At 45.6% G+C, this 15,344-nt stretch overlaps 1 protein-coding gene across 7 annotated transcripts in view; it reads left to right on the forward strand.

The window, feature by feature from the left end:
* Positions 1-15,344, forward strand: part of EPHX2 (epoxide hydrolase 2) — a 63,938-nt gene that overhangs the window by 15,720 nt on the left and 32,874 nt on the right. For 3 of the 7 annotated variants that reach the window (XR_014265548.1, XR_014265549.1, XM_082468917.1), the window contains exons 4-9: positions 195-385; positions 2,036-2,158; positions 5,582-5,656; positions 8,593-8,688; positions 9,219-9,297; positions 11,953-11,987. Coding sequence is in view for 4 of the 7 variants with exons in the window: in XM_082468917.1 (XP_082325043.1) it covers positions 195-385; positions 2,036-2,158; positions 5,582-5,656; positions 8,593-8,688; positions 9,219-9,297; positions 11,953-11,987 (599 nt within the window). In the remaining 3 variants the exon portion in view is untranslated. Of the gene's footprint in view, positions 1-194; positions 386-2,035; positions 2,159-3,279; positions 3,449-4,085; positions 4,798-5,581; positions 5,657-8,592; positions 8,689-9,218; positions 9,298-11,952; positions 12,005-15,344 lie in introns of those variants that run through there. The other 4 variants (XR_014265547.1, XM_082468918.1, XM_082468919.1 and 1 more) reach the window with 3 other exon arrangements.

Consider the following 15,344-nt stretch of genomic DNA (forward strand, 5'->3'; position numbering starts at 1 on the left):
CGTCTGCGCCGGGAGGGGCTTATGGGTAACGATGGTGCTTTTCTAACTTGTCAGTTTAGAAGCCAGGCATCAGGAGATTGATGTAAGTGAGCAGAACCCCGCCTGGCCCCATCTTGGGGCCCCCTGTGGGATACTCGGAGCTTCTCAGAGCCAAGTTCTGTAGCTGGTCTATTCACTGGCACCTTCTCACTCAGGATTTACAACCTGCATCCTCACCAACATCTGGCTGGATGACAGCACCCAGAGAGGCAGCCTGGCCCAGATGATGTGTGAACTGAGGCCACACTTCGATTTCCTGATTGAGTCATGCAGGATCGGAATGGCCAAGCCTGACCCTCAGATCTACAAGTTCGTGCTGGACGTCTTGAAGGCCAGCCCCAATGAGGTACCTACACACTGCCTTTCAGTGGAAAAGAATGTTCTAGAGATATTGCAATCAAGAAAACTTGAGGAGGTGTGAACAGGTGGGAGACACCTGGGGCCTGGCAGGGTGGTCCTATGTCCAGTGACAGGTGCCACTTCTCACAGGCCAGGACTTCTAAAGGGCTTTTATCCACCCCTTCAACCTAGAAAGTTCTACCGGAGGTGGGCATGTGGCTCCTCTCCGTGGCTCTTACAGGACCTTGGTTAAAACAGGTATTGTCAAAAGCTGCCAGACCAGCTGCCTCAGTTTACCTAAAAGGAACGTAGACCCTGGGAGGCTTTCCCAAGACACAGGCTAGTCAGGGTCACCCCACCAAAGGCTGGGCGGGAATGGGCTCCAATACTGCAGGAGTCTCCTTGTAGGGTATCCCCGCACCCCTAAATTCTGTCTTCATGCCGTCTCTAGATTATCTAGTCTAAAATGCTGTTTTTGTTGTGTTTCCCTACTCTAATCTCCAAAAAGGCCTTTGGACCAAGATGAAATTCCTTTCTCTGGCATTTCTGACCCTTTCTTGTTAACCCTGCTTCACCCACACGCTGATCAGAGGGAAATCCTTACCTGTTCAATCCCAGAACTCTTCCCTCTCCTCTCAAACTTTGCTTCTGCTCTTCTCAGCCCCCAGATTAAGCATTATAACTGCGCTGTAAATTTTAGTATGCATATAAATCAAAGTCTTTTCATTGATGGCTTTTAGGTTGGAGGAGCTGCTTAGATATCCAGGCCTGCCCCAATCCAAGATTATTAATAACTGCCCCACGCTTTCTTCTACAACTTTAAGGATTTTCTTTTTTCTTTAAGGATCATTTCTTTTGACATTTAAATCTTTGATCTATTCAGAACTTATTTGGGGAATAAGTGAAGGAAGGACCCACTTTTTGCCCCAAACAGTTGAAATAATTAAATAATCTTTTAAATAATCTTTTTCCTCACCAATTGGGCATGACACTTTTATTAGAAACTAAATTTTCATTTGTATATGAGTCTATTCCTCAACTCTCTTCTATTTCATTAATATGTTTATTCCTTTTCTAGTACCAAACTGTTTCTTTTTATCTTTTGTAGCTTCATAGTTTTTCTTTTTTTTTCTTTTTTTTTTTTGGCTGCACTACGCAGCCTGCGGGATCTTCCCCGACCAGGGATCGAACCCTGGCCCCCTGCATTGGAAGCTCGGAGTCTTAACCACTGGACCACCAGGGAAGAACAAGTAGCTTCATAATTTGTTTTATTATCTGACTTTATTATAGTTCTTTTCCAGACATTTTTGGGGGGCTCTATTCATACATGTTGATTTTCCTAGACGAATTTTAATGTCATCCTGATATGTTTATATTCTTCTTTAATCTTTTTACAGTTTCAGAATTCAGGGAACATGTGTATCTATCTGTGTGTTTATGTTTATGCTTAGGTAATTAAATGTTTTTAATTTTAAGAGTAAACAGTTACATGGAGAGAAAAAATAATTCTTAATCTCTAATCAATCAATCTTATTATGGGATTATTGATTCTTAATCTCAACCACGGTTCTCACTTTAACGTGTTTCTGGCCGGTGGCCCTTGTGCATGAGTTTTGCTTTGGTCGAAGTGATGCTAGTGTCCATGCTCTGCATTCAGGTGGTTTTCTTGGATGACTCCGGGGTTAATCTGAAGCCGGCCCGTGACCTGGGGATGGTCACCATCCTCGTCCGTGACACTGACACTGCCCTGAGGGAGCTGGAGAAAGTAACCGGGGTGCAGGTAACTTGCTGTCTGCGCTGAGTCGGTTTTCCCGTCTCTCGTCTGTGTTTAGGTACGCAGGCGACAAAACAAGTGAGGGCATTCCCTGCTCCCGGTGTGGTTCCCAGTAGGGAGCTCCTAGGTGGGAGACCATGACCCTTTGTGCAATCAGCGTGATGTCCCTGAAGAACTTCCTCTTTCCTTCTCTGCAGTCAGTGAACGGGGAAAGGACACTCTGAGAGTAAGGATCTATACTGGTCAGACTCAGGGGACCAAGACTAGAGTGGGGCCTTCAAAGCCACACATTCAGAGTAAATACTGAGAATGCAGCTGCTGGGTTTGCCCCTGGGGTGTGGAGGGGCCCCCAGTCCTCCTCTGCTCTGCCTGGTCATGCTGCTCGCGCTCAGGTGTAGTGGCTTAGTTCCACCTGGGTCACGCCCTCTTGGCAGTCAGAGGGAAGGCTCCTAAGTCAACCTGTCCCGAGCCCGGGAGGCTGGGATGCCCGTAATAATGCCCCTGGGGGCTGATGGGATTAGCCTGCTCTGCCAGAGCTGAGGCACCTTTTGTTCTTGTAATTTTACCTAAGATCACTGATCCCACTGAGTCTGGGAGTGACAGTTTCATAGGCTTTTGCAGGCCATGCTTTGCTCGTGTCAGTGTGATGGGAAAGGAGGTGCGGGAGCCCATACACTTGATTGACGTAAAAGGCGTCACACTGTTTTTTCAAAGGGAACTGTATTAGCTCCCTACGGCTGCCAGAAAGTAGCACAGACTTGGTGGCTGAGACAGCAATCTCACTAGGAGTCTAGAAGTCCAAGAGCAAGTTGTGAAGGGTTGGTTTCTTCCGAAGCCTTCTCGCCCTGTCTTCACACGGTCTTCCCCTGTATGTGTCTCTTCTTGTAAACACACCAGTCAGATTGGATTCTGCCTCCAGGGGGCCCACTGCAGGGGCCTCATTTAAGGTTCATCACCTCTTTAAAGACCTTATCTCCAAATATTAGTCACATTCTGAGGTCCTGGGGGTTAGGACTTCAGCAGAGGCATTTGGAGGGCACACAGTTTTGCCCCCATAACAGGAACAGCTGACTTTTCGCCTTTAACAAATAAATGAAAACGTATATCTGATGACTCTACAACCTTAGAGCATCTCACCCAAGCTTGATGTGTCCTTCTGCAAGCCTGGAGGTCTCGTGCAGCGGAGACGAAATCATCCCGACTTGGAATCGGAGCATCCTCCTGCTGGTCCCACTTACCAGGTTCCTCCCCTCATTACACCTGAGCCACAGACACCTGTCCTGTAAAATTGGGAAAGTGAGCCATCGTCCCACCTATGTCTTCCTCAGGGGTATGGGGAAGGTATAAGGGAAAATGAGAATCATTTCTTTTTAAACAGAAGAGAAGCACCTCTTGTCTCTCAGGAAGGCTGTGGGAATCAGTCACGAATGGGCTTTGTAAACTGGACCAACACATGGCAGAATCATTACAGTAGGAAACCCGCACCCTCCCCACCCCTGGAACCAATGGGACATCCCCTGGTGTGTGACCTAGGAAGTCGGGGACACATCAGATAAAGGACCCCAGGGGACGCTGGCCCTGGTGGGTGTCTGGGCTCCTTCACTGCCGTCAGAGGCACCCAGCTGCCCATCCCCACGGGCCACACCCTGGGTCCTCTCCAGACGCCACAGAGGTGGGCGCCCACCTATCTCAACCTCTGAGGTTGCCCAGGCAGACTCTGCCGTGTTTCAAAGAAGGTGAATTCCATAGTCTACTCCCCCCCTATTTTAGAGGGCAGAAAACTGGGTGGTGGAGGAGAACGGCTTCTTCCTTAGGTCTCACCTTTAGGACTAAAGATGAGAAGTCAAACAGTGGGAGTCACTAACATGATGCTGTTCACAGAAGGTCCACTTACATGTGCTCAGCGTCCTGTCCTTTGTCATTTCTGTCTCAGGGAAACCGACACCAGTACATTACAGAAGCTTCTTAAGGATCCTTTGCTCAGGAATTTTCCTGTTTACCGAGATGGGCAAAGATGGGTAACCTGACCCCACTGGGGCTCCAGAGGACAGAACTGGGGCGGCAGGCAGAAGGATTTCATCAGCTGAATTGCGTCCCCCCCCCCAAGTTCATATGCTGAAGCCCTAACCCCCAGGACCTCACAATGTGACTGTATTTGGAGATTGGATCTTTAAAGAGGTATTTAAGGTAAAATGAGGTCGTAAGGATGGGCCCTAATCCATTAAGACTGGTGTCCCTATAAGAAGAGGAGATTAAGACACGCACACACACAGAGGGAAGGCCATGTGAGGATACAGGGAGAAGACGGCCGTCTACAAGTCAAGGAGAGAGGCCTCAGGAAGAACCAACCCTGCCAACACCTTCTTGGACTTCCGGCTTCCAGAACTGTGAGAAAATAAATGTCTGTTGTTTAAGCCCCCCAGTCTGCGGCACAGCGTTGTGGCCGCCCGAGCTGACCCGTACAAGGCCCGGAGAGTTCGATTTTGGCCGACTTGAAGAAGAAGCCCTTCAACAGAGTCATGTAATGATGGGATGACTGCTCTGTGAACTTGGCATTCCTAGCTGTGTCCAGCATGAGCCTGGCTGACCACTTGAGGAACTGCCCTAGAGAAGAATTACATTCATTAAAGTCCAAAATCTCAGTGTTTGGGAGCAAGTGGTGTTTATTCCTCGCAGATGCGAAATTCAGTGGGTGGTGACCAGGGGCTTGCCTCACAGCCATTCTAGGACCCAGGTTGATGGAGAACCCCCGTCTTCTACTGGTGGTTTCCTAGGTCACACTGAACACCAGATGTAAAGGGGGAAAAGAATATAGAGAATCACATAGGGCTTTTCACAGCTCTGGCGGTCAGGCCATGCTCTTCTTTTTTTATTTTATTTTAATGCATTTTTAATATTCTTTTCCATTATGGTTTATCACAGGGTATTGAATATCATTCCCTGTGCCATACAATAGGACTTTTTTGTTTATCCTTTCTAAATGTAATAGTTTGCATCCACTAACCCCAAATTCCCAATCCATTCCTCTCCCTCCCCCCCTCCCCCTTGGCAACCACAAGGTTGTTCTCTATGTCTGTGAGTCTGTTTCTGTTTTGTAGATAAGTTCATTTGTGTCATATTTTAGATTCCACATGTAAGTGATATCATATGGTATTTGTCTTTCTCTTTCTGACCTACTTCACTTAGTATGATCATCTCTAGTTGCATAGGCCGTGCTCTTTGTCTGCATCCTGTTGGCCAGAACTCAGTCACCGGACTCCACTGACCCTAGAGGAGAGGGGGCTGGGTTGGTCAGTCACCCACAGGACTCAGGAGGCCATGGCAAAGGTGACCCAGGGGCTGTCTTATGGAGTTTTGTGAACTCACTCTGAGGCCTTCTCGTGGAAGGAAGCAGAGCCGTCCCCCTCACTGTGTCTCTCTTACTTTCAGCTTCTCCAAACTGCAACCCCCCGACCAATCCCCTGCGATCCAAGCACCGTGAGCCATGGGTACGTGCCCATAAAGGTGAGTCAGCGCTCTCTCACCATCAGCTGAGTCTCTCTAACCAGCCCCCCTAAAACGACTTGTGAGACGTTTGTGAAACCTCAAGGGTAGCTACACATCCATCATGTATATGGAAATGGTATTTCCCACAAGTATGATTCCTCAAAAATCAATAGCAGACGTGGACCAATGTGGTCAGACTCCCACGGAACAACAGACCACGTGGGGCCTTGCTCTGTCCCCACAGCCTGCGCGTCTGGCACTTTATTTCATTATTTCCTCCAGTGGGTATTATCGGCCCTTCCTTTGTGTCAGGCACGGACCAGATAGGAGGGATGCGGGGAGGCACCAGACCTGCACCAGATACAGAGAGGGAAATGGGCAGTCATTAGCCCAGGGGTCAGGGCTGCAGCAAGACCAAGGCCACGTGCAGAGGGGCCCTGACTCCTGACCCAGCCGGGATACAGAGCAGGGCTTTAGAACATCTCAGGTTCACTTTGCGATCTTTCTTCATTTGTCACTGTGGCCATTTAACTAAGGACCTAAAGCTACAGGTTAGCTCACAAGCAAAACAAAACTCAACAGTTGCTTTGGAGCCAGATGGAACCAGTTTGAATCCTGGCTTTGGCACTTACTAAGTTGGCAAATGTGGGCACATTTCTTATCATTCTGGACCCCAGTGTACACAGCTTTATAATGAGATGGCGATAATACCTCCCCTCAGTGTTCTTGTAAGGATTAGTTGAAATACCCCATGTTGATCACGGGGTGTTAGTACCTTGTGCTCCATAAAGAAGAGAGCTGGTGTCCTGAGCTGTGCAGGTCTGGGACCTGGGGAGGACCTGCTGCCCTGGAGGAGAGCCCCATGGATGTTCGGTGAGCATTTGCTATTTGCAAGGCACAGAGAGAAATACCTAGATGAATGGAGGTCTTCTGTGACCTCAAGGATTGTATGGTCTGCATTCTGCCGAGGTAACATTCCCTGCAGTTACATCACAGGATGCGGCCCTAACAGCAGTGGCTCAAGCACTCAGAACGGGCTCTGTAGGGGGTGGAGAAAGTGACTGTAATTGCGGGGGATGAGATTCAGTGGTGAAGTGAGCATCAGAGGATGAGTGGGATTTGGATAGCGAGAAAGGGCTTTTCTGGTCAATGTGGCTGCTCTTATAACCCTGGGTACTTCTGGACCGGTTTCATAAGGTTTCATAAGCTCCCTTCAGACCTCGTCTCTAATATTGATGCCGAGTAAGGGGCTCTTTGCCTGGGGCTGGGGTCTGTCTGGGCTGTGACCCTGCATCTCCAACCCTACAGACAGGGTTACTCTCATAATCCTCCTGATGCTTGCGTATCCAGCCAGTTTCAGTAGATTCCCCATTTGACCTTGAAGGAGTGTGATCAGAGCTGCCTAACCACTTCCTCTTCCCTCACCCCAAAACTAAAGAGCTGGGGCAGTGGCCTCTGGGGAGCCCAGGCTCTGGGAGTGCTATTGCCTTGATGCTAATGCAACTCAAAGTGCGTTGATAATAGATCTTTTCCGTTTTCTGGCTTAAGGGCAATTTTGGAACACACTGTTCAAAGGATGGGAAAGTGCATGCATTTGCTGAGCTACTCAGCTGAATCAAATATGTAGCAGCAAGAGCGAGCCTTCTAGTTAAGATCCATTGAGGACAGAGGCGGATTAGGATCATTTGATTGGACATCAGAACTATAATATTTTTCAGTATAAAGGAGCATAGAATTTAAAGTTCAATTCCCTCCTTTTGCCAAGTACTAAAGGGAAGACTAGAGAACATATTCTGATAAAAAAAAAAGACTGTAGTCCAAGAAAGGGTTTGTAAAATGTCAGCCCGACGTTTTCTAGAGCAAAATAGCTTGTTGGGAATTGTGAATGAAACTTCCGGTTTGGAACGCCAGCTTGGAGTAGTGTGAGATGCAGCGAAATAGAGTTGTTCCAAGTGGATTTCTATAAAGTGAAGCTTATTTCTCTCATTTGTTTCCACTAGAAAGTTAGAGATAAGGTACTTTGGGGGAAAAATAGGGTACTTTGACTATATATTGCTTTAGTTCTTTTGCTTAGACCCCCCTGTAATAGTCAGAGCAGGCTCAGTGCTGTAACAAACAGCCCCACACTTTCAGTGGCTTGACTCCAAGTTTGTTTCTGGCTTGCAGCACAATCCCGTGTGGGTTGGGAGTGGGCTCTCTCCTCGCAGTCATTCAAGCACCCAGGCGCCTTCTTTCTGCAGGTTCTTCCTTCCTTAAGGCCCAGTCCATTCAGGTGCAGATAGGAAAAGAGAGGGAGAACCAGGTGCGCGGGAGGTTTACGGCCCAGATGGAGCACACATTTCTTCTGCTCATATTGCACTGGCCAGTCACACGGCCACACCCACTGCAGGAAGGTTGGGGGAGGCCTGGAAAATACCAGCAGGAGCCAAGAAGAAGGGAAGAAGGTGGATATTAGGCCCCAGCAGTCTTGGCCATACCCATGTAGCCCACAAAGGAGTGGAAGTATAGCAAAGCTGGAAAAAATTTTCATATTCAAGAGATAAACAGCTTTTAATGAAATAATCATGGTATTCTGCACCTTCATGTGAATACCATGCCCTGTACAAAATCAGCCCCCAGTTTAAAATACGGAAAACATGTCAAATGACAGCAGAAACTCTGACAGGATGAGGGCCTTTTAGGGAGGAAGGCCAAGGTGTTTTGTTTTCCAACATTATGATCTTCTTTTCAGGCTCTTCTTGTTCCAGTGAAACTGCCTGTTTTTATTGCACAGTTTGATCACTTGTCTCTTCTCAGACATTTTCTTCTAACATTGATGGGTTTTTAGTTGAGAAAGCTGGGTCAGGCGCGATCTGGCAATGTATTGAAATGGCCCGGGGCAATCTACGGAAGAGGTGCCTGGTTACCCCCGGCCTGCGCTGAGGTCACTCCCCGCTCACCTCTCTCTTCTACAGCCTGGGATGTGTCTGCATTTTGTGGAGCTGGGCTCCGGCCCTGCCGTGTGCCTCTGCCATGGATTTCCGGAGAGCTGGTTCTCTTGGAGGTACCAGGTAAGGGAAACTGGAGGAAGTGCGCCCCAGTCAGGGTGAGGGGAGAGAAGAGTCTAGATGGTGTGAGGCAGCCTGGAATATCATTAAGAAGCTGGCACCTTACCGTGGAACATCATCTCCCAAGTATGACCACGATATCTATGAAATGTTGGGGCCGGAGATTGCTCCAGAGCTCAGAGCTGTGCTAGCCTATAGGCCACCTTTGCAGATTAAAAACAAGCATACTTCCTCAAGATGCTTTATGCCACCTGCTGGGAAATCTCTGTAATGAACATAGAAATCTGCAAGGTCTTTGCTAGGAAAGGTGCTCTGTCAGGTGTGGCATTAGGTGCAGTGCACAAACCCTACCACCATCCATGGCAGCCGGGTGGGCTCATTCCAGCCCCATGATGAGGACACCAGGTCGTGCCGTGTGGCACTTTGAATTGAGCCATTTACAATAACAGGGAGATAGAAGGAAGCAAAGAGGTGGTGTCAGCAAAACACTGATGAGCCCACACTGGAGAGGGTCTGAATTGTTTCTTTTCTAGATCCCTGCTCTGGCCCAGGCGGGCTTCCGGGCACTAGCTGTGGACATGAAAGGCTATGGAGAGTCATCTGCTCCTCCTGGTGGGTGAGCTGTTCTACGGCTGTCGGTGTTGCTCATGCCTTCTGACTGTCTGAGCTCTCCAACTGCACTGTCTTCCCCTGGTCCCAGGTCAGAGCAGGCAGCCCTTCAAGGGGGTCTGACTTCCCCCTCCCTTCCCAGCTCCTGCAGTGTCCGTGTCTGTGCACTTTGGGCCCCAGATGTCTCTCCTCCTCATACTCTGAATGAATACAAGAAACCCAATGGCCTGTGCCCCAAGGGACTCTCCTGCTAGCCATTGAGGATATAGGATGTAGGAGGTACCGTCCAGCTCCAGAACTATTTTCATCTTGCAGAACTGAAACTCTGTACCCATTAAACAGTAACTCCCCATTCTCCCTCCCCTCAGCCCCCAGCAAGCGCACTTCTGCTCTCTCACTCTATAAATTTGACTAGTCTAGGTACCTCATCTAAGTGGATCATACAGTATTTATCCTTTTGTGACTGACTGACTTCACTTAGCATAATGTCTTCAAGGTTCATCCATGTTATAGCATATGTCACAAGTTCCTTCCTTTTTAAGGATGAATAATATTCCGTTGTATGTATAGACCACGGTTTGTTTATCCATTCATCCATCGATGGACACTTGGGTTGCTACTGTGAATACTGCTGCTATGAACATGGGTGTACAAATATCGCTTTGAGTCCCTCCTGTCAATTCTTTGGGGTATATACCCAGAAGTGGAACTGCTAGATCATATGGTAATTCATAGACCAGATTCTTAACCCAGCGTCTATGGATCCCAGTGGGAGTCTTTCCAAGGATGGGTGTCAGGGACCTGTGGACCCTTGAGAACATGTGTGGGTCTATGAGCATTTTCCTTGGGGAGGGGGGAGTCCATTGTTTTTATCAGTTTCAGAGGGATCCTCAGCCCCAAACCTTTAAGAACCCCGGGTGGAGGCAGGAATGGGAAGCAGCCAGGTGTGCAGCAGAGTCGCTGGTCCTTCCATGGTCAGTGATGCTCTTAGCAGCTTAGCAAGCCAAGCAGCAGCTCACCACCCCTTTTCTGAGCTGCTTTGGCTGCGTGCACGTCAGGCCTGTTGTGTTGAGTTTGAAGCCCGCTGACATGGGCTGGGGCTCTCAGTCACTCAGGAGGCCACCACCAGGCCACTCAGCCTGTCATGACAGAGATGTGCTTCCATGGTTGTTCCCTAAATGTCATGGTGTCGACTCAGCTTCTGCTTACTGCCTCTTGAACAATGCAGAAGCATTTTAGACAAAAGGAAGGACTTCAGTCCAAATATTCAGGAAAGACATCTTTTTTTTTTTTACTTCATTATTTAAATGTTTATTTTTATTTATCTATACTGCAATCTTCCCTGAATCCCGTGGGCATTACTTAGTAATATAATTTATCGTTCAAACTACAACACTATTAAAAGAGAAACTATTAATAATAACACATAAACTAAAACTGTCCTGGACAAACTGGGACTTATGGTCATACCCTAATTATGACTCTTTTTTTTTAAAGAAAAACATAATTTACATGTTAACTGTTGTCAAAGATCATACATAACATTAATTCTAAAGCCAAGTGCAATGATTCTAAAGCCAGGTGCATATATATACATTTCAGATCATTTGTGTATAAATTTCAGATCATTTGGCAATAGATTTTAAGTAACAAATTATTTTCCCTTAAAATTATGAAGGCTTTGTCCTAGTGTTTTCTAGCTTCCCTTGTTGCTATACAGCATTCCAGTGCCATGTTACCTTTTTTCCTTACCCTTGAGACTTTTAGGATCTTTATCTGTTGTGTTCTAAAATGTTATGGTATTGTGCTATGATATGGGTCTTTTTTCATCTACTTTGCTGGGTACACTTAACTTTCAGTTCTTGGAAATTTTCTTGAATTACTTCTTTGATAAATTTTTTCTTCTGTTTTCTCTGTTTTTCTTTCTTTTTCTTTTCTGGAATTGCTCTTATTGGTAAAATGTCCATACTGCCCAAAGCAATCTACAGAGTCAATGCAATCCCTATCAAAATCCCAATGACATTTTTTACAAAAATAGAAAAAACAATTCTACAATTCATATGGATCCAGAAAAGACTACAAGTAGTCAAATCAATCTTAAGAAAGAACAAAGCTGGAGGACTCATACTTCTTGATTTCAAAATATATTACAAGGCTACAGTAATACAGTATGGTATTGGTATAAAGACAGACATTTAGACCAATGGAATAGAGAGTCCAGAAATGAACCCTTGTGTATCTGGTCAGATGACCTTCAACAAGGGTGCCAAGGCCACTCAATGGGGAAAGGACAGTCTCTTCAACAAATAGTGTTGGAAAAACTGAATATCCATATGCAAAATAATGAAATTGGACCCTTATCTTACACCGTCTACAAAAACCAACTCAAAATGGATTAAAGGCTTAAACTGAAGACCTGACACTAAAATTCCTAAATGAAAACATAGTGGAAAAGCTTCATGATGTTGGTATTGGCAATGGTTTCATGGATATGACACCAAAAGCACAGGCAACAACAACAAAAATAAGCAAGCAGACTATATCAACCTAAGAATTTAATATGATATATATATTTTTTTTTGCCAAAGGGGCTCTTTTAGTTTGCAGGTAATTTTTAAACATGCAAATTAAGTGTATTTCTTTTATTTTTAATTGCAGAAATAGAAGAATATTCCATGGAAGTGTTATGCAACGTAAGAAGGATCTTTGGGTAACATCTGTAACTTATTCTCCATCCTTGGGTTTTCACTGATATAAGACAGAAGTGTGGGTGTTCATTTAAATCCTAGGAAAGCAGCATTTCACAACAGTTGGGTACAAATTCTTTCTGAAAGTCAAAGTATTTTGAAATAATAGCCAACGTTGACTGTATATCAAGTACTTTTCTAAGCATTTGATGGAAGAGGAAACTGAGTCATGGGGAGGTTAAGTAACTGCCTGAGGTCAACAGCTTGTAGAGCCAGGTTTAAACCCTGCTCCCATGCTCCTGCTTTTAGCTACTCCACCATATCACCTTTCCATTCTGAGAATTTAAAAAATCACTTTATTGTGGTAAACACATTGTTGGCCAGATCTAGGGAGTTAGTGTGTGGACTGGGGACTGCAGAGGCGTTCCTGTTCTAAGACAGGCATACGCACCATCGGGGAGAGGGACCCTCATCTTAGAGCTTGCAGGGGAAGGCCAAGGCTGAGGTGAGGAGAGACTGCCACCCAAACCTCCATCAGCCCTGGAGCAAAAGCAAAGGCTGGAGGGACCGAGAGGAAGAAACAGCCTCCTGCTTGGCCAGAAAACTGGCGATGCCAGTGATTGTGCTAAAATTACAGAAAGCCTTCATCTAGGAGGGTCACATCTCTGCCTGGAGCACCCCATCAGGCCCCACATGTAGGCTTGATGTCTCATAAGGGGAGCATGGGAAAAAACTTAGTTTCCAGTTAGGGTGTCCTTCCTTCCTCAGTTTCTGAATCTTTGCCTCTTTCACTCTGCCACTTCTTGCTCGGATCTACCCCCTGAACTTGCCAAGATCTCACCAGCCTCTATCATCTTTAAAATACAGGGTTATAGAAAACATAATGAAGATCCTTAATGGTGCTTACCCTTAAGTGCCCCTAAAATTTTTTTCTCAACTACCTTCCCCCTCAAAAGTATTGAAAACCCTTTCTTCTTAACTACAAATTTGTGTGCCAGTTCATCAAACAACTGTTATTTGTTTTAGAATGGGTACCTTTAAGGGACCATAAACCTATTCTCTGTACGTTTGTAGTCCTAGGATTCCCAATTAGGAATATTGGGATGCGACACAGCAATAACACTGTCTTCTAAAGTTCATTAACGGGACTTCCCTGGGGGTCCAGTGGTTAAGACTCTGCGCTTCTACTGCAGGAGGGGCAGGTTCGATCCCTGGTCGGGGAACTAAGATCCCACATGCTACGCAGCGCAGCCAAAATATATTAAAAAACAAACAAAAAACCCCACTATCTTCTTTTTTTTTTTTCACACACACACACACACACACACTGTATTTTATTTTTACAAGAGATAAATACACTGACACCAAGCATTGTAAATGGATGACCACAACAAAAGCAACAATGATTGCAATTACCAAACATGAAACACACTCATACTATGTCATGATATTGACATTCAGTCCAGTAATCCTCCACTGCAACAGCTCCTTTACTTTGCAGTGATAATTGATTTGTATATTTTTTGCCTCTGAGTCCTTGTGGGATTTTTTTTTTTATTCAAACAGAAAGTCACAAAAATTATAATCATCCTCATCAGTTCACTCAGTCCCATGTAATTAATTTTTTTTTCATCTTGATCTTTTGTTAGCACTTTTATGAATTCATCAGTTTTCCATTAGAGTTCTGAAAATGCTTATTTATTCAGTTCAGCAGTATAGTCAGTTACCAGAAACCTGTACTTGTCAGTCTTTTCCATGAATTCCTTGAAGATGAAACCCTTTTATAGGAACATTTTTGCAAAAGCATCAGAGTACACCCAGAACTGTCTGTAAATGACAAAAGACTTAAAAATGACCACGGTTAAAGATTTGATGAAAGTTCATAATAATGCAATTGACAAGGAAATTTAGTTATTTCTGAGATATATATTTTAAAGTAATAACTAGAATTATGACTTATAACATTACCCCACTATCTTCTAAAGTTCATTAATGTCGGGAGGTTTATCTCCACCCAGTTGTCCCTTTCATTGGGTGTGACCTTGGGTAAGTCATTTAACCTTTCCAGATCATGCTGTCAGGTGTAAAATACAGTGAATGCGTGGGCTTCATGCTCTCCAAGGCCCCTCGAGACCTGAGCGTGATTCTCAGTTTGTGGGCTGTGGAAATAATGCTGAACTAATCTCCAGCTTCTCTGTTAATTGGAAAGTGAAAAAATAGTGGCCTGCAGGCAGTCCAGCAGGGATGAGGGATGCTTCATCTATGGTGTGCAGACCCTCGGGAGTCCATGAACCCCTGGTAGTGTGTGCAGAGGTTGAGGCAAAGGTGCCCATGAGTATTTTCCTGGGAGAAGACCCACAGTTGCCATCAGATCCTTGAAGAGGTCTAAGGAGACAGAGGAACCATTGTAGTTGGGGGAAAGGGGTAGGGGGATCACGACATATTCTGTCTCTTTTTTTTTAACATCCTTATTGGAGTATAATTGCTTTACAATGGTGTGTTAGTTTCTGCTTTATAACAAAGTGAATCAGCTATGCATATACATACATCCCCATATCTCCTCCCTCTTGCGTCTCCCTCCCACCCTCCCTATCCCACCCCTCTAGGTGGTCACAGAGCACTGAGCTGATCTCCCTGTGCTATGCGGCTGCTTCCCACTAGCTATCTACTTTACATTTGGTAGTGTATATATGTCCATGCCACTCTCTCACTTTGTCCCAGCTTACCCTTCCCCCTCCCCGTGTCCACAAGTCCATTCTCTACGTCTGCGTCTTTATTCCTGTCCTGCCCCTAGGTTCTTCATAAACTTTTTTTTTTTTTTTTAGATTCCATATATATGTGTTAGCATATGGTATTTGTTTTTCTCTTTCTGACTCACTTCACTCTGTATGACAGTCTCTAGGTCCATCCACCTCACTACAAATAACTCAATTTCATTTCTTTTTATAGCCGAGTAATATTCCATTGTATATATGTGCCACATCTTCTTTATCCATTCATCTGTCGATTGTCCTCTCTGTTTTTAAATTAAAGTTCCCCTGACATCATGGGTTTGGTCTGTTTGGTTCATTGCTGCATCCCCAGCACTTAAGTAGTATCTGGCCCATAGCAGGTGCTGAGTGAGTTTTAACTGTGAGGATAGATGTTGTTAAGCGGGGAGCTTACTGGGTTGTGTGTTGGTGATGGAGGTTTGGGAGGGAAGGGATGGGATTGCAGGTGCTTCTTACCAGCAGGATGAGGGGACCCGGCATGTCCAGGTATAATCCTACCTGTCCGAATGGCAAAGTACACTAAGTGAGTTTTCCAATCGATAGTTACGAGAGTAGGCCCCTGAGGATGTGTGTGGGTCCAGGGCCTTCCTTC

Source organism: Balaenoptera physalus, assembly GCF_965194825.1.
Source record: "Balaenoptera physalus genome assembly, chromosome: 7".
NCBI lineage: Eukaryota > Metazoa > Chordata > Mammalia > Artiodactyla > Balaenopteridae > Balaenoptera > Balaenoptera physalus.